Consider the following 20,058-nt stretch of genomic DNA (forward strand, 5'->3'; position numbering starts at 1 on the left):
GTAAATTTATTGTCTTATACCGCAGTATAAAATAAATGAATATGAAATTATTCATAAATGAAAAAAATGAAAAAATCGATACATGAAAAAATGAATAAATGAAAAAATCTGTCTTTGTGAAGTGCAGCTAAAAATTGGTTAGAGAGGCATGTGAACAAAGAGACAAACCAAAACATATTAAAGTTTTGCCTGAGAAGTGACTAAAAGTGAGTGGAAATATTATCCATTTTCTAAAAGAAAGTTATTATATATGTATGCATACTTCATTGCTGATGAACTACCCAGGCCCCTAAATATTTCTACCCCAGGAAAATGGGTATGTGAGGCATCAGTCTCCTAACTCACACATATATTTGCTTTCACAGGCAAATGAAATACCTTTTAAGGAGAGAGAGCATGGCCATCTTCTGCTATATGATTCAACTAGAGAATTATTGTATGCTTTCTACAACTATTTAATTCATATAAAAAAGCACATAAAATATTAGTTAGGAATTGAAAGGATTCTTTACCTCAGACCTGTACTATGTACATGACAGTTATTAAATAAAAAGACAGGAAATGTGAAATAAACTGACAGGAAGGAAATACTTCAGCACAGTTTACCATTGAAGACTCTCTGAACTGAAAGTGCTGACTGTATTTGCAATACACAGGGCATTTTCTTCCTTTTAGTTTTCTAATTAACTTCAACTGATTTTGAAATTACCGTCCCCTGTAATTACAGCCTGAAGTCTACTACTACATCATCATACATCACATGCTCCATGTTTCCTTGGAAAGCCTTTCTGGTGAGATTCAATCTTTCTTAATGTTGAACATTTATACAACATAAAACTTCCTTTAGGCCACCAAAATATACATTTAGTATTTATGTCAGGCAAATTTGATATGTTACATAAGTGTACAATAAATCTGTAACTCCCTCTTTGTTACAGGCTTTTAACACAGACTTTGCTACAAGTGAAGAGGTTAACAGAATTTTGCAGCTGATTCATATATTTTGAATTCAAAAACAGCCTTTGCCATTCTACGGTTGGACTCTTTCAAAGGCTGCTGGTAGAGTATATGAAAATTTGTTATTATGCACAAAGCACTCCAATAACTGGTTATAACATACATTAAATATCACTGCATCAATACCAGATTGCATATTTGTATGGGACACCTCTTATTTAAATGACAGATAAGCCAAAGAAAACAATTGTTCACACTTTGCTGAATTGTTTCTCTAAATTCTTATTAAAGCCTTGCAAATAGCAATGAATAAAGTTTAGAAGATATGAGCTCTAAATGCCAACATCACCATATCTATTTTAGAAACTGTCTTCAACCCCTCTATGAGAATTCCAAAAGTAGGATATATTTTGCACTTACTCTCTTTCCTTCTGTAGGATTTTCCTCATCTCAGCCAAATGCAAATTTAAGATTGATACATGTACTAAATCATTCTCTGTTGTCTTAGCTGTAGTACCCAAACATATTTCAGGTTCCTCCAAAAAGATGCTGGGAAGTCCATTGGAGAAGAAATTGGGAGGCTTTGGGGTGATTTTTTTGTTGTCATTGCTTTGGTCTTTGTTTACATCCTGAGAAAACAAAAATATGACACCTGAGAAAAACATAAGTGAAGCAAAAAGTCTAACATAGCTCTAGCAGGGCCTACCAAAGCTCTTCTAGACATTTAAGGAATATAGGAGAAAAAAAGTAAATAGGTAACATCTTAGACAATTGGACTGTATATGGGTAGAAGGTGCAAAAATGTCAGTATATTTAAATAACTGTAGCTTTCTAATATCTCACAGCTTCTGTTATGACAAGCTTCATATCCAAAATACTTCAAACATGTCTTTACTAAGGAAATATATTATATTTCTCTTTTTTTGGCTATAACTCTGGTGAAGACAGAATCTTGGAACTAATAAAACCAGCAATGCAATTTATCCATACAAATAATTTACTGAGAAACTTTACATTAGGAACTCAAACTTTTTATGTAAAGTATATTGAAGCAGGCTTACACAAGTTTTTCATAAGGAACAAAGTATATAGATATCTATTTTGAAGATACCTGTTTTGCATACAAAACACTAGAAAAACTAATATCAAAATTGGAAAAAAATTAAAAGTAAAATACATATTTTTGAGGAAGACTGAATGTCTCTTATAAACAAGTTTTCCTTAGAAATATATTTTCTTTACCATAGCTAAGGAAATTTGTTTAAAATCTAATCTCATTTTAGCAGTTTACTGACAATCCTCTTTCACATCACTCTGTTGTTTTGAGTTTTTAGAATAATACCCAAAATTTACATCAGAAAATACTAGAAACCATTGAAAAATAAAAATGTTTCCCATTCACATATAAACTTTCATTTTTTAAGTAGAAAAAATTTTATACTAAGGAAAAATAGTTAAAGTATATTTTGTGGTATTTCCTTCTAATGGCACATTTGTCTGACTGAAAATATGAAAGGCGTTCTTTTTTGGCAAAATTTATTCTTGCTACTAACATTACCTTTTTTGTTTCATTTTTTCCCCAGATTTCACAGGAATACAATAGTGTTAACATGCATTAGAGAGTAAAATTTCCAAAACAGAATACATACAGATCTAAGATCTTGGCAATTTCCCTTGAATCAAAGTAAAAACTTTCCTGCTTTCAACAATGCAGGGAAAAACATTTTCCTTCAATGTGTGAAAAAAAAATTACCTATATTTACAAATACTGTCGTCTATCAGAAAACAAGTAAAGTTTTTACAAGGTGCTGTCTGTGAAGACTATATAGTGCATTCCAAGGCACAGAATTAAAGGTAGTTAAACATGAACAAATACTTCGATTTTTGATGAATGTACCTGTATCTTTTGTGTAAAGCTAGGAGCTGTCAAAACAATGCTGATACTTGATTTTTTAATTCTATATAATGATTCAATTGCTCTCCTTATCAAATAAAAAGTCTTGAACATTTGCAAAAGAATTGCCTACCTCTTCCCACGCTTCTGAAGTTCAGAGAGAATTAAATGATATTAGATTTTAGGTTCTTTAGAAGTCAAGAACCTAATATGCTTTTTGGAGGGGAGAAAGAATGTAAGTATACAAAACATGATTAATTCAGACAAGAGAGGTAACCTCTTACTGTAAAACATGAGAGAGAATCAAAACAATATGGTAAATTATTGGATATAACAGTCTGCCTCTGTTCCTTAAGTGTCTAATCTAGTGTGGAAGGGTATGATTTTTTTTCTGTATTTTTCTGGATTAGAAAAATTTAAATGGGTGGGTCTGGGGGCTGAAGGGTTTTGCTAGTGAATGGATCAGGCAGTATTTTGGTCAAAAATCTTGAAAAATCCCATTTCTACATACAAATCCATACTTTATCACATCTTCATGAACCACAAAAAATATTTCCCATTCTTTACCTTCTTTGTGTCTTCTGCCCCAGTAATTTTGATGATTTTGGTTAGGTCTTTCGGAGGTTCTGGTTCCAGAAACATTAACAGGCTTCGGTCTTTTTTAATACAGGATATTTCTGAGCAATAGCATTCCGTTTTCCAAGCAGTTCCATTTTCTAAGTTTTCCTTCTCACTTAGTAAATCCTGATTTATTTTTTTAAGCACACTTAGCTCTTTTATGACACTGTCTAGTTTGATTCTCAATTGTCTTGCTTCCTCTCGTGCCTTATTTCTTTCTCCTCTAACTTTGCTCCATTTCTCCCTCCAATTAGCGGTGCAATCTGACCACCAGCGCATGGTCTTCTCCATTTGGGCAGCCCTGGCTTTGACTTCCTCCAGTTCCTGAATTTTTACTGCTTCAAAAATTTCCCAATCACTGCTGTAACTTGTATGCATATGTGCATAATGAGGTGAATTTGGGTAGAAACTTTGAGATGGAAGATTTGAATGAAACAGATGGTCACCTGGTTGCCAACATCTATCTAATTTATCAGGTTGTGTTGGTTGGGTCCCAAAAACCTCTATCTCTTCCATTTGTTTCTGAATGGAGTCTAAATTAATGCTTTGATTCATCATCTAATTTCACTCCTAAAAAAGACAAAGACAGACAATAATTTAGCTTTTAATTAATTATAACGTATGAATAACCTTCAACAGTTGGGGTTTTTACTGTTCTAATAGAGAGTTAATGATGCTGCTCATGTTTTGGAAACTTGCTTTATCAACAAGAAATATCTATTCAAGTATATTTTCTTTAATACTTTTTGAGTACAGCATAAACAGACATATCTATTATTTGGCTAGGATTTGTTTGCAAAGGAAGAGTCATTAAATAATCATAGTGCTCTCAAAAATGTTTGAGCCAAAAGAAAACAGACAAAAGCTTTCTTCCTTCAAGAAAAGATTGAATTGAATCAATATATATTTTAAATATCTAGTAAGAGGAAGTTATTTGTCTAGAACTACAATCACAAATTACTTGCCTTTCCCAAACTGTGGAACTTCATATTAGGCAAAACTTGCCTTATAATTTGCATACCTAAGAAAAAAAAATATTATCAAAACCCCTGTGACCTTTGGATTTCCTTTTTTCAAGATAAAAATCAAGTATTTTTTTTATAGGGGGCTTTATTTTGCTGTCTGAATTCCAGAAGATTTACACATAGTATATTCTTATATTATTCTTGAAAGTGTTGCACTATCCTTATTACTGTACTGTACCGCCTACCTGGCAGTGGTATGACTCAGCTAGTAAATCCTGCTGCATTCTTTTTCATTATTTATCTTTTGATTATTTATTACTTATTTGGCCTAGAAGAAAAACAGTTTCTCAGAAATTGCTTCCCTAGTGCTGAGAAAATGCTGATGTGGACAGTCTGTAGAGACTAGCCACTTATATCTCCTTGTTTTTTTTCATCTTGGTTATGTAAATCACAGCAAGCAAACAAAAAATTCAGACAAATAAATAAACTTAAGAATCTTACTACTTCAATAGAAGACTAAGTTGTCAGAAGTTAAGAAGAAATTGCTTTTGTATTGTGATATCCATTTGTAAAAAAATGTTTATATGTTACAGCAACTAGTGCCAGCACCTGCATTTGAAATGCAGAAGGCCCATGTTGCTAACAAAACACTGAAGAGTAGATAGTTTTGGCAGTATGATTCAGTTATGTCTCATTTCAACTGAATAGAAGTTGTTTTGTTCCACTTTTCCAGCTGTTTTCAACTTTTCCGTGATTATCAGGACATTTATTTGCCATTTGTTAGAAGCTTATGGAGAGCTGTTGTAGTGGAGTACGGATATGAGAGGAGGAAAAGGACAATGAAGGACTCCCAGTTCCCTTCATTATCACTGTCTGGTGTAGTACCATTGAGCCCCACAACAACACTACACAGATGCAGCAGAGCTGCTGCCAAAGCTTCATCAAGGTTGAGCCTTTCTTGTTTCTTGACCTATTTCCAGCAATTTAATTTGAATAAGCCTAATCCAAAATACAAATATATTGCCACCCAGAAACTTGTATGAGGCCCAGTCGAGCCAAAGTAACTAAATATTAAACTCTTGCATTCAGTTGTTAATTTAATTTCTGGGTCGTAGTAATTCCTTTGTTTCCTAAAGCTTTAATCAAAAAAAAAAAAACAATCAAACAAAACCACAGTAAAATTTAAATACATAATAATATATAAAAAACATGTTACATAATGTAATGAATACATAATGAAATAGTTGAAACTTTTGGATTTTAAAAAAGTACAATAAATTTTCTTACTTTTTTTTTGTGCCTGCCCCAAACTAGTATATATCTACAGAAATATTTATTACATCTTACATGATCAGGTTTTTTCAGTGGATTTTGCTAGCTTCTTTGCATATTCATTAAAAGAAGGGGAACATGGGGAATGCACAGTTTACAAATCTTAAAAGATGGAGAAATAAGACCAGTAATATTTTTCTTGGACTGAAAATTTGAAAGACCTGAGAATTATTTATGAATCAGAATAGCCTGTTGCTGATGTTTCATTACAGGTTTGAGGTGATGTTGTCATGTGACATTCAGTAAGGTTTCCAAAGCTGGAGAAATGTTTAAATCACAGATCACAGGGTACTGAAAAGGAAACATTGTTCATGAATTCTTGCTTCCCTCCATTGTGATGGCTCAAGTGTTCTTGAGGCTGGGACACTGCCAGTCAGATCAAACTTACAGCTGTAACAATTGAAGTAGGCTTGTACAGTAAGCTGGTTGTCTTTTAGGCTTCTAATCATTTTATGGTAGGCTGAACTTTGCCTGCACTTTTCAGCATGGATAGATGATGCCAACTCTGTACCTAAAATTCAGAAAAATTAAGAATTAAAAGTAGTCATTCCTCCTCCAGAAGACAGAAGTGCTCTCTCACTGCAAAGTGGCAAAGAAACGGTGCTTTTCTTTGTATTGATTTCCCTATCTCCTTTTCAGAAATTCTAATCAAAACAGGTTTTTTAGATGCCCTCTTTAAGATTGCAAGAGATAGAATAAAATATCATTTTTTCATTAAAAGAGACAGATCTCAACACAACCCATTTCAGTGGATGGCTGACTCAGGATAAAACCAAAAAACAATAGAAATATTACTGAATAAGTGAAATAGGTAACAGAAATTTTATTAAAAGTATGAATTATGAAGATTTGTGCTTGTATCTATTTTTAAAGAAGTGGACTAAAATATTAGCTTAAAAGGAAGCAAAGATTTAAAAATTAAAAAAATGTGTTGATTATTGTAAAAGTTCTGAAACTGTCAAAAATCTCACAGTTCCAGAGGGACGATTAGGATGGACTTATTTTATCTTATATATAGTTCATATCAAAGTCTTTCATGTTCTCAAAAATACTGCACTGATGAAACTATAATAAAAACAAGTCCAACAGTCCAACTGAAGACTGTTTTAGTATTGAATCTGTTGATATTGAATCTTTAATCATCTCTGTAGTTATAATGGTATTTAAAAATTATAATTATTTTCTCTGGTATATGACCACCTCATAGAAAACATCATATATGTACATTGATCTCTGAAAACTCTTATCTATAAAATATTATATATATTATACATATTATATATGTTCCAGGGGGATCAAGAATAATTTTTAACTTGTATGTTAAAGATAATTCAAAGAAGAAAGGTCCATGCTAATGTTAGACACAAATCTCTTAACATCAGAAATATCACAAGTCTAAAATGGACAAAACAATACTGTGTGGAGTTAGTTTTAAAGTCACTACTTCAGTTTGCAGCAACAGACATGCTAGCACAGCATATGGAGCTCAGTGTACATAATTACTAGATAAAAGATAATTGGATGGAAAGATAAAATAAACAGAGAATTGGTGAAAATGGAGGTTTTCTGAACAGTGAAGCCTTCTGATCATTCCGCTTTTAACAGCTGAGTGGTAAGAAGGAACACAACATCCCTTTAAAGTTGTTTTCCTTAATGGAATAATTTAAAATAAGCATGAACAAAATATATGAAGCAACATTCATTGTGTCATGTGAGTGAGGTGTGATGAGAGAGTGAGAACAGAGTGATGATAGTTCTCAGACGAAAAAAAGACATTTGGTGAACACAGCAAAGAACATGGGTCTGAAAGATATTTCATTATACTGCAACCTTTTCTATTTACCTAATGATCCTGAACACCAGTAAGAAAGAGAAGAGCTCTTGATTTATTTTTGCCACCAATTGTTTTAGGTAAACAGCAGTATATTCACCCTTGGTGGCACCATTAAACAAAATCACCAGGAGAGAAAAGAATTATTACACTTTCTTCATGTTAATACCTGCTCACTGAACTCAGCTTTTTCAGTCAGTTCAGTAGCTAGAGCGGTGCTTGAGGATACAATTTCAACATCCTTTTTCTAGCTGCATGACTTAATCTTTATTTACATGTCTCTTAATTATTAAGACATCAGCCAAATTTTTTAAGGTATTCTGTCTTTAGAGAAAATGTCTGCTTTAGATTAAACTAGTTAATTTTCTTTTGTCTAATCTATAAATTGAATAGGACAAAATGAATCATAGAACTCAACATGTTCTTTTGTAAGTGCTACTGGAAAGCCAGAACTTTCTATGGTATTGCTGTAGTTCACCCATCAACAGACCCTGACATAGGGAGAAGGCTTTGAGAAAATGGGTGGGGGTGATGTGGTCATTATGGGAAGAATATAGGAAGTGATTTAACTCACTCCCTGAAAACTTGGCTGTTTACTAAGGGCTGCTAACTACCAAGCGATCAACTCAAGAAAAGGAGATCAAATTTTGTGTGTCTGTTCCTGTTTTCCTGTTGTAAAGTTGGTTTTAATTAATAAACCTTAGGGGTCCCACCCAGTGGGTAGATAAAAAAATATTGCCAAGTAAATGATTGAAATGTATGGTGAAAAAAACATCACACTGGAAAGCAATCAATGATATTGCTCAGTCTAAAAACATACCCATGAAAATTGCATCTAGTTTCCGAACTCTAAACATCCTGGCAATATGCAGCTAGAAGGTTGATAATTTGGTTAGAAAAAATATAGCACAAAACTCTGAGGCAGTACCTGTTTACAGGAGTGGCTTAGGCACACAGGGACATAGGATTCATTTCAACAGACAATAAGAGAAGATGTCAAAAAAGAGGATTGGTGAAAGTTCTGGCGAAACAAGTTGAATGTTTGTGTCATTTTTTTTAAACAATGGTACAGCACATCACCAACATTCTACCAACTTCATGGAAGGTAAGCTAATCTGGGAAACTTCTCATGTGTGTTACAACAAACACCTGGAGGGTGGAAAGAAATCCTTACAGGAGGAGAAATAATGGTGCTCAGAATATATTCCCTGCCTAAGCCATCGCTGGTCTCACAACTGCCTTAAGCCAGTGGTTTGGTACTTCTCCCTTATGCAGAGAAATATAATCTTAGCATCGATAACATTTTAAGAATAAAGTAGAACAAGCTGGGTTTAGGTCAAATCTTGTACAATGGATTTTCCAGCCACTGCATCAGCCTTAAAATAGTGAGACAGTAGATCAATAGAATAAACTACTAAACCAGCAAATACACAAGAATGGATCTATTAATACTGCATGGGAATCATGTCTGTGAGAACTTGTAAGCTGGCTAAACAAGTGACAAACTCCCAGAAGAAGAACCACAGATAAGGAAGTCATACCAGTAGCTGCCCAAAATCCTGTTAAAATAGAAATGAAACCCTTCTGAAGTCCATATAATGAGGTTGCAGTTAAACATACAACTCAGGGGTTATCCAGGTGCCTCTCCTTTTACAATGAAAAAGGGAACAAGTTAAAAACAACTGAGGTTTGGATTATGTCCAAGACCCGAGTGTCTTCTCTTGCAGAAAGTGTGACCCTCCTGCATCACCATGGCAACACTGATAATTGGAACATATACCCAGAACTTCTGTATAACAGATCCTGCATTTTGGAACAACTCAGGTATTGCAGATCCATTATAAACCAACCTTTAAACTAGATACAGAAGGAATTCCATCTGCAGCATCACAAGGGCATATTGACAGTGGGTGATAATGTTACATAACCACTAAGATCCAAAGTTAACCTGACATTACCTACATGTAGTTAACACTGGATATGAAGCTGCACATGGTTGTGACAACTGCAGGCATGTAAGGAAACTAATAATGTACTAGTGGCCCAGAATACTTACAGCATGTGTACACAATGAAAAAATACACAGCAATAACTTCATAAACATTCCTAATAATCTCTGTGGAAATCAATGTAAATGGACAAAATAAAGCTACCATTGCTCATGGCTGTGTATCTTAAAAACCAATCCAGCCTACTTCTTACCTAAGTGCCCTTCACTTAATGCAGTTCCATTATGTACAAGAGCCTGTGATTATGGCTGAAAAATTAATTACAATGAACATACATTGAACACGAACAATGTATACACTCCTGCAAGGAATGAAACCTGTACTGATTACAGTGACCATCTCTATGATGGTGGCTACAGAGTCATTGGCCAAAAGGACATGGAGGTTAAAGAGATATTAAAAATCTATTGGGTGAAATTGCTATATGAACTGAATTAAATTGATACTAAAATCCTACCAAATAAATTTCTTGATATTACAAGACACTGAAGCTAGGATAACCAAAATGACTTGGAAAACCCTTAGAGAAATGAAAAGTAAAAATATGACAATAATGAACATACAGCTGATCCTAAAGTCTGACATATGCTGAGAGCACTGCCAATGTGAGTGGTCAACGGATGAGCAGCCTGTACCTAGAACTCAGGGGATAGGAAGAGCTAAGGGTGGATATTATCTGCAGACAACAACTTCTGCATCTTCAAATGGGAGTGCTACAGACCACACTTCTGAGCTGGAAAGTGTAAATGTCGGAGCTTATCCCCAATGTTTTTGTAGCAGATCCAACAGCAGGCTGACTGATGGGGCCTTTGTGCTTTCCAGTGTGGTATGGAGACATTAGCTCCTCAAGAAAGGAGAAAGAATGAGCACTGGCTTTGACAGCTTGGTAACTACTTTGTTCATGGAAGAAATACAATTTAGAGAACTTATAAATAAGAGAGCTTGTTAATTAGGGAAATAATGAATTAGTGAGTTCATGTGTTGGACTACTCTGTACAAAGATGATTCCACCATTGTTTGATGTCTTTATGTTTTGGTGGTATTCTTTGAGACAGAGGACTTTTTTAAAATGGTTTATTTTTTTTTTTTAATGAGCTCATAGGCTCATAAAGTTTAATTTACAAACTACACTGTGCTGTAAATTTGAAAGATCCAAACAGACCATGACATAATATTCAGATTGTCCTACTTCATGAAAATTAAAAGATAGTGCATTCAGGACTTTTTAATGCGCATCCAAAGATGATTCTGTTTATTTTTTTCCCACAACTATAAAATATATATATTAACAATATTAAACCATATGGTAAATCTTTAAGCTATGTTGTTTCCAAACATTGTATTCCTTACATGTGTCATAACTAAAAATCAGCCAAAAAATGGCCTGAAGAGACAAATAATGCTAATTGTTTACTTCCTATTAGGAGTTACATGATAATTTTTCCCTCCTACTCATACTTCTCTAGTTTCCTGTTAACATAGAAATGTCAATAAAGATCTAATTTATTTCTAAAACCTGTTTTATTTCCTTCTCATGTCCAGTAACTAAAACCAGTTATGCTATGAAAATGACAAAATATAAAGTTTTGCTTTTAACTTCACAAAGAGAAATGTTGTGTGGTTTGTCAGGTTTTGTTTCAGTGAGGGGTTGTTGTTGTTGTTTTGCACTTTTTTGTGCAATTAGGAAATCTTAAAAATACTTGATAAAACTGGTCTTAAGACATCAATTTGGATAGTATGATGTGTTAAGTATCTCTTTGAGATAAAATGAAATCACAGTGGCAATTCATTAATGTCCTGATATACAAGACTGAAATTATGCAACCTCATTTTCCTTCTATAACATAGCATCTGCCTGAACATTTTAAGAGCAAGAGACAATGTCAAAAACTTAGTTTCCAAGTTCTTTAATTGTCAAAGTTCCTAAAGGACAGGATAAAGACTCAAATGCTTTGCCAAAAAAAAAAAAAAGCAAATAGAACAGAAGAACATAAACCAAAAGTATTTGAGAGGTTTTAGAGGAAACAGTAAAGAGAAAAGTGCTAAGTTCCACACTTCTTATAGGTCTGATGAAATTTATAATCTTGGGGGCCCAGAATATCACTATTTTTCTCATTGTTTCTTTATAGTATAGACATCTTTGCCTTGAAAACAAATTAATAAATTTAATATCAGGAGACACTAAAAAACTCCAGAGCAGAAAGGTATAGGACCAAATGTAAGTAAGCCCTTCATAGTAGAATCTATGTAAAACTGGAGTCTGATTCCACTTCTGAGTTGATCAACATCAGATGATGAGATGGAATAATATGACAGACAGGGAGGGCAAAACAGAGACTCAAGTTTCAACTTTGCATTCTATTAAAAAAGCCATAAACAAAGTTTGCCAGCTACTCTATCAGGCCTAAAAAAGTAAAAACTAGAAAGTAACTTTAGGAAAATAGTAGGTCTTCAGGGAAGAATGCATTTTACTATGATAGAAAACATTGTGACAGACAGGCGTTTCTGAAGTACCCCCAGAAAGTGCATCATTATATTTGTTGTCCATGTATAGCTAAATTCCTGGGAGAAGAGGTAAAGGATGGGCAGCAAAGATAGTGACTGAAAGACAATAAACCACTTAAACCTTAAGATGAAGCAGTAAGTGAAAGGAGGACTCAGAAATGGTTAAACTTTTTTCTATTTTAGTAGCCTATCCAGAAACCAAAGGAAAATATAGCAATCAGCATAATGCTGAAATAAGCATTTTACACTATGCAACAGGAGTAAGCCTACTGCTTCTTGATATTCCAGTATCCATTGTGATAACCAAAATTCTCTGACTCCAGAGGAGGAATCCTTTCTATTATTAATAGTAGTTTGCTTCTCCTGAAGGTTTTAATAATTCACTTGAAGGCATGTGGGGTAAAATTGCATATATATAATTTATATCTTCAAACCAAAACATGAAGTAGCCCTAAGTGGCCCTCAGGCTGGCCATGCCAGTCACATTGCCAGTTTGTCCTCATTTGCTATGCTTTCCCACAATCTATTTTAATCATTTGAAATAAGATTTAAAATTCCAGGTGTAAGTTGTCCCACTCATTTTAGAAAAAATTAAATCTCTAGTGTGACAGAAATTTTTGTAAAGCAAAGGCATGCCATGTAGAATTCCTAAATATGATACTCTGAGCAAGGGGGATGATCTCTAAAGTCCACCCTAACATGATTCTCTGAGCAGTGTGATTTCTGAAGAGCTCTAGAAGCCTGTTCCTCCCAGTTTTAACAATGTTGCCATGACATCCAGTAAATAATGAAAAATTAAGACCACAAATTGTGAATCTCAGAACATGTAAGTATTAGCCAAATGGGTCACAAAACACCATGTAAGTAGGGAAGAGCCACAGGAAATAAGCTCCTTTTGTGACAACACCGAACTGCCTTAAAAGCAGCAATTCTGTGCTCTTGTCAGGAACCAGCTGTAAGGGACATAGAAAAGAAGAAAAAAGGCTTTTTCCCCCATATCTATTCTGCCAACAGAAACTGAAAATATGAGAACATGTGTATGAAGGAAAGGGGGGAACGAGATAATCAAGCGTTCCCAGACACTTCCCAGGCTGAAGGTCAGTTCTAAGCACTGGGGGAAACAATCCAGAATAAACATGCCGGTAACAGCAACAATTAGTGTCTTGCAGGAAACATTTACTTCTTCCTAAAGTTCCACAAAATTTTATATTTGGACTGATGCTTTTATTACAAAGATTGCCTATACCATGTTTCATCTAACCATGAGGTATTATAATGTGTGAATTGCTCCTGTAAAACATAGTGAAAATTTCCATGCCAATAGGAGAATTTGACCACAGGATTAGTATAGCTGACGTGGCTCAAGGCTTTTAAAAACTGAGTGGTTACTTCTTTCCACAGAACAAAACACCCCTAGGTAAAGGGAATTTTTTCTATTAAGTTACACTAATACAAAAGGTGTCAACAATTAAAAGCAGTAATTTAGGACAAGATTTTTTTCACAGCATATTTTACATTATTGTTGCTGGTGGGGGTCAGGGGTGTCTTAAAGCTTGCTCAAAATGAAATTCTGTAATTCTCTCTGAAAAAGGATGCACCAAAAAAAGGACATGGTCCACTTCACTGTGGTCCTATGTACATTTTTTCCTTTTTTCTTTTTACGGTTTTCTCTCCATGTCTAAATATCCATTTTAAAATAAAATCCTATTCAGAGTTTCAATTGTTTTTTTTTAAACACATGCATACAATATATCTTGTTTAATATTATACAGGTTAAATACATAGTGTACATACTATATATACATACTATAAACATATTCATTCATAAAAAAGACAGTTTGGAAGGTAGTCACAGATTACAATAAATGTAAAGACTAAACAAATATTACTCTTTCTTTTTTTTGTTTGGCTGCCAATTTTAATAAACTTTAAACAGTTTGGATACTATTTCTTCAGATGAGAACCAAAATTATATACTCTGATCTAGGTCTACTGGGTAATACAAGTGATTACATATCATTGCAATATCTTTCAAAGTCTTTTACAGCAACAAGCTGATCTTTCTTCACATCTTTGAAGTTGTATTCAAATCCTTAGGGTTAAATATGGGTAACATAAATATTTGTACATAGAGATGTTGTCATTTACTACCCATAAGGCCAAAAGAAGCTCTGAAGTACTGCTTTAAATATAATTTACAGTAACTTCATTTCCCCAAGAATGTTTTTTTTGGTTACACACTTTCATAACATTTCACCCATATCTTTTGTACATTCAAGTCTGTAGTATTGATTCTCAGCCACTACAGTTGAAAAAACATATTGTATAATCAGATTATGCAGGGAGGGAAGGGAGTGTGTGTGACACCAACAACTTTCCCAGACGGTCTCAAAAAGAGCTAAGTAGAAGCTCAATCATAACCAATCATAACCCAACTAAACTTGGTAGCTGTGGCATTTGAGACAGTTTGCTTGGCTAGCTCCCCTTTGAGATTTGATTATCACGTTTTACGAGGATATGATTAATGAAAAAAGAGGCAAAATAAACTTCCTAGGTAGTTAGGATAAGTATGAACTCTCAAAGTTTTAGATCCTTTCAGAGTAAACGACTTACAAACAGGTTTACAAAAACTAATGTAAACTGCTGAGTTAAACAAGTAGCCATGTCCCCTAAATTCTAATTTAATCTCAGTGATTCTGTGTGAAGATGGGTAATCTCCACGGAATATATTGCCTGAATTATTATTAGGAAAAACAGATTATGAATCAGCATATTAACAATAACTTCAATTGAGAACAGATTCAGAGTGTATTTAAAACAAGGCAACGGTTAATTCATACAAAATAATTCATATCAGTTAAACATCTGGTCTAATAGATATCTTCTAAATAGCATAGAGAGATTTCTTTAGAACAATAGTATCTGTTCAAACTTGAAACAAGTAATTGCTTCAGAAGAATAGGGTTCACACTGTTTACTACTAGTTCACTATACTGAAGCACTATCTTAATGCTTATAGCTAAAGATACAACTGAACTCCTCCTGTGATTTACAGAAATACCTATACACATCTTGTTCTGCAGGCCCAATGAAATTTACTCTAATCATATTAAAATGGTATGCGTTTTTTTATTTGCTTGGTTTGTTTTTCAGCAATTCCACAGCTAAGACTAAAATTAACCGAGTGCATGAGTCTTCCTCCTCTGTTTACACAGAAAGCAGAGTAAGTTAGTTTCAGGGAGTGTTTAGTGCAACAAACATTTTTAACCTACATTGAAATGAGTTGCAGTGCTAACAGGGTCATTCCCTTTACTGGGAACAAGTAGGATAAGCAGCTAACTTCTTACCCCACTCAGCTTAGTTACAAAAGAGCCAGTAGTCATTCACAATAGAAAATCTCAAAAGACTCAGCTCGATCCGAGTTGCCAGGGTGTTATTACACACTGGATATGAGCTCAGCCACTGCACACATGCACTGTCTTGCTCATACTGACAGGCAGCCCTCTAACATGGCACAGAAGAGTATCTTGCATGGATTTCCTCTGAACTTTTCAGAAAGAGGGAAGACTCTTCTGTAGAGAAATATGTAGGGAAATAATACCCAAGGTATATATCATCCACAAGCTTAGATCTGCCTTTGAGTATGTAAGTCATAACTGGTCTTAGAAGTCTTTACAAGCATTAAAGCCAGCTGTAAGTTAAAAGTCAAAGAAGACAAGAAAACTAAAAACATCTCATTCAGCTGGTAATTTTCATTCAGGGTATTAGTTAAACAATTTAAACTATATGAAATATTAATAACTGCAAATAAGCTACAAATAAGCTTATAGCACACAATTAAAACAAAAGACCATTGTATCATGTTGAATTCTCAAAGGTTAAATTCCTTTCCCAGCTCTTGATGGTATTAGCATTCCACGATTTCATGTTTCATTTACTTATGTTCAAAAGCCAAATCCACCTCCTTGTGAGAGTCACTGTAGCTTCTTACTGAATATAGTTGAGGAGGCCCAACTACTCCCAAACACAACTGAGGATTTCATAAATCTGTGGAATTTTTAGCACATTTTTAGATTAGGCTACAGGTCAGGTCAGCTGGGTTTCTTTCAGCCTCAAAAGTAAAAAAAGGAAACTGAAGACAGACTAACCATAATGAAAAGCACATTACTGAACAAGAATTAGGTCAGATGCAATGCTAAAACATGTTCATCCAAACAGTAGATATCATTTAAATGTATAGAGAAGCTTCATTATTTAGACAAAATCATCACAATTTTATTTTCTAGAGTCTGTACTTCAATTCTATTTTCTTCTGTGTTACTCTTTTGGAAAGTGACCTTGAACTGGATAGCTCCACTTTCATTTAAAGGCTTTTTTATACCTCTGAGTTGAGGGGATCATGTTTTGTTTTGGGCATTTTCTGGTGTGGTTTTTTTTTGTCTTTTCTTTTCTTTCTTTTATTTTATTTTCAATGAAGCGTGAAGATGTAATGGCATATCCCTGAAAAAGTTAAGTTTCTAATCCTTTCCTATACTCTTGAGAAATTCTTCAGAGTTTTAAAACCCTTAACAGTATCTTAAAACCATATGCTTTATGATATGAGAGATCAAGAATTGTCTTGTTAGAGTTTAAGTCATTTATGATTCTTTCCTATTCAAAACATGACCTACTTTTAAAGGAAATTTCATAATACTGGGAGTAGGGGAAATTTATCACAAATATCTGATGATTTGTTTCAGACCAAGACATAAAACATTCCAATGCTTATTAGGACACAAAACAATTTTTCTTCAAAACACTACTCAGAGTCTAGAAACAAGTGATTTTCCCACCCACATAAGCAGACAAGTAAGAACACTCATGAATATTTTGTTTTCTCTGGGTCAGAGCATATCCCTTTGGCTGGTTCAACTACTCTGATATAATTGTATCAGAATTGACAATTCTCTTGTGCGGAGATGTTTTTGGTATCATCAGAACAGTTTTAGAAGCCATATCTTGTATAATTAATGCTTTTAAGAATGTTCCTTACAAAAAGATTGCTACTTGGACATTTATATGTAATTATTCTTGTTTTTCCCTAACCAGTCTAGTATTTTAACACCATCTCATGTCTTTCAATAGCTCAAGGACTTTGATTTTGTGTGATTTAATGCTGTAAGATATTATTCCACGATGATCCCAGTTCCACTAAATCATCCTTGAGGGAAATGAACAAAGGAGTAATCCACATTGTGACTTTTACCTGGATTCCACAGGTACTAGAGTGGTCAAGTAAAATAAATCACTAAGTATCATCTGTTGTATCCTAGATGTCACTTAAACACATAGAGAAGCATGTATAGTCTCTTAGTGCCCACTTGCTCTAGGCCAATATGTAGTCCCACTAAAAGAGAATAAATTATTTGAATAATTGGTGACTACTCAGCATGGTAGAAGGGAAGTTGGCACACTTTTGCAAAAATGGACACCTACAAAACTTATGGAGAAACATCTAAGTCAACTGAAAATACATATAAAAAAATATTCAAAACAATAGGAGCTTTCACAAAAATTCCTCCCTGGTATTCCTCCAGTAATGTGATTGACATTAAATAAGAATGGGCTTGGTAAAAAACCCAGTCTTATTTAACTCAGTGTAAATCAAACCTAGATGACTTAATTAGCATGAGCAGAGAATCAAGCTGTTCAGGAAGGATCATTTTTATAATTAATCCGTAAATTAAAGATCATTGTATGGATAGAAAGAAAATAGGAGGGAACAGATTAGCTGAGTCCTTGGAACAGGCTTCCCCAAGTTGTGGTTGTCCCATCTCCAGAAGTGTTCAAGGCCAGGTTAGAGGGAGCGTTAAGCAACCTGCTATACTGGGGGGTGAGACTGGGACTAGATGATCTTTAAGATCCCTTCCAACCCAAACCTTTCTAGGAATCTATGATTACATGGATATCAAATTTGTACACTTCAAATGATTCCAATATCTACCTGTCTGTCCAATATCTATCTATCTGTGTTGAAGTAAACAACAGTAATTAAAGCCTGTTCATTAACAGCTCCTTTCATGCATTCATTTTCAAGTGATTTATTTTTCAGGTTTACCTGAGGTTACCATTAGTATTTTATACTTAAGGTGAAAGAGCAGCCTCAGTTCAAAGCTGGCTACATGCAAATACACAAAAAAACACCCTCAGACATATAATTTCACATTTTTCAATTTCAATTTTTTGTAGATGTCTCTGGAAGTGATATGACTAGTTCTATTAATGATACCTAATATATTTTTGAAATTCATTTATCTTCATTATTTTATGCAAAGAACTGCATTCAGAAACACAAAAGTAACTTTTCTAACAACACAAGAATTCTAAACTAAAAACTAGGACTCTAGCTAGAGGATTATTTATAGCAGAGTCTGCTTCATAAAATGTTTGAAAGAATCAGTGAGAACTAATACAAACAAAATGCAGCTATCTGGATAGTCAGTAGGAAGCCCATTAGTACTATTTGCTATATCTGCTTATTAAACTTAAGAACATTGCTTTTGGAATTTGACCCTTGGTTCTCATTGCTGAAGGATCATCCACAGTGTCTCACACTATATCTGATGCTTGCCTTTAGAATGATCACAGACTGAATATATTTGTTCAGCATCAACAAATCATAGTATCAAAAAATATATTTCATTGCATTAGAATAAGAGCATACAGCTAAGAATGCATTTTTTCTTATCCCATCTTCAGATATTTCCTGAAGGAAGTTAGGATTATACAACTCATTATTGAGTTGCATAACTTATGAAAACAGAAACACCACGAAAACATTGCTTTCCAACAAAAAAAAAGCAGTACAAGCTTCTGCAAACTCATAATAATATTATCATGACCCTTATGTACATAATAGCACCCCCATAAAAAGGTACCAAAGTTTCATTAGTTTATGCCATTGCATATGCATTTCACAAAGTAATTTTAAAAAGGTTTTCAGTAGTAAAACTGTATAATCTGTGAAACTTCTGCATTTATATTAATTTCTAATCAAAACTAGGAAATAACTTCAACAAACTGTCACTTAGACAATTTTAAAAACTTACCTGGTTATAGTAAGCAAGCATTCTGCTACACTTGAAAAACAAGTTATGTTTAATGGGATGTTAGAAGTAATGCTACATGATAGTAGCAAAAAACATATAAGAGAAGAATCCAGCTAGATATAACTTAGGCACATATTTCAAATACTTTTTTCTAATCTTCAGTACTTTTTCTGGGCAGTTCAGACTGTTTTACTCCTTGCCATCAGCATAATAGTAACTCATACTTTGTCTCTGAAGAGATTTATAGAAATTAAACATTAAACCCACAAGCTTAAGACCCCTTACCTTCTGAGTTTGCTGGGCTCCTCTTGCTTCTCAGTGTAACAGACACATGTGTAAACAACAGAATTTCCTGCATCCTTTTCTCATCTGCACTGTACTGGGACTTGGCCAATTGGATTATTTACAGCATTAAGGCCACTCCACAGTAACTTGAAAAAGATTCTCATTGGTCAGGCATTATCAAAACTAAAACCACATTTTTCATTTAAGTACAAGTCATTTATACAAACCATAACTTTTTGTCATATTGTTGTTCACTAAGCATTATTTGCTCAGTGAACAACACTGAGCAAATTATGTTATTTCTCCTTCCGTTTCTAAACTGAAGACTCTGACCCTAGTCCCCCAAATATTTTGTGTAATATTAAATTAGTTATTTGAATCACAGTACTAAGCACAGGTCCTAGTATTCAACCAAATTGGTTGGATTTTTATGCCACTACTTGCTCCTGCTATCCCTCCTGAGTTTTAAATAGCCTAGAATAAGACTAGTTTTTCACTCAGCTGGATGATATAACCTTGAAAATACGTGTACTTTCATAATTAGCTCTGCAATTAGTCAGGGGCTCTTGGAGGT

At 34.0% G+C, this 20,058-nt stretch overlaps 1 protein-coding gene across 1 annotated transcript in view; it reads right to left on the minus strand.

The window, feature by feature from the left end:
• CCDC102B (coiled-coil domain containing 102B) overlaps positions 1 to 19,587 on the minus strand; it is a 139,438-nt gene extending 119,851 nt beyond the window's left edge. Inside the window, exons 1-4 of the mRNA XM_054649747.2 lie at positions 19,485 to 19,587; positions 6,155 to 6,277; positions 3,419 to 4,039; positions 1,378 to 1,586 (exon numbers count right to left, since the gene is read on the minus strand). Coding sequence (XP_054505722.2) covers positions 1,378 to 1,586; positions 3,419 to 4,027 — 818 coding nt within the window. The 5' untranslated portion in view covers positions 4,028 to 4,039; positions 6,155 to 6,277; positions 19,485 to 19,587. The remainder of the gene's footprint in view (positions 1 to 1,377; positions 1,587 to 3,418; positions 4,040 to 6,154; positions 6,278 to 19,484) is intronic.
• Between the last annotated feature and the right edge of the window lie 471 nt (positions 19,588 to 20,058).

Source organism: Agelaius phoeniceus, chromosome 1 (assembly GCF_051311805.1).
Source record: "Agelaius phoeniceus isolate bAgePho1 chromosome 1, bAgePho1.hap1, whole genome shotgun sequence".
NCBI lineage: Eukaryota > Metazoa > Chordata > Aves > Passeriformes > Icteridae > Agelaius > Agelaius phoeniceus.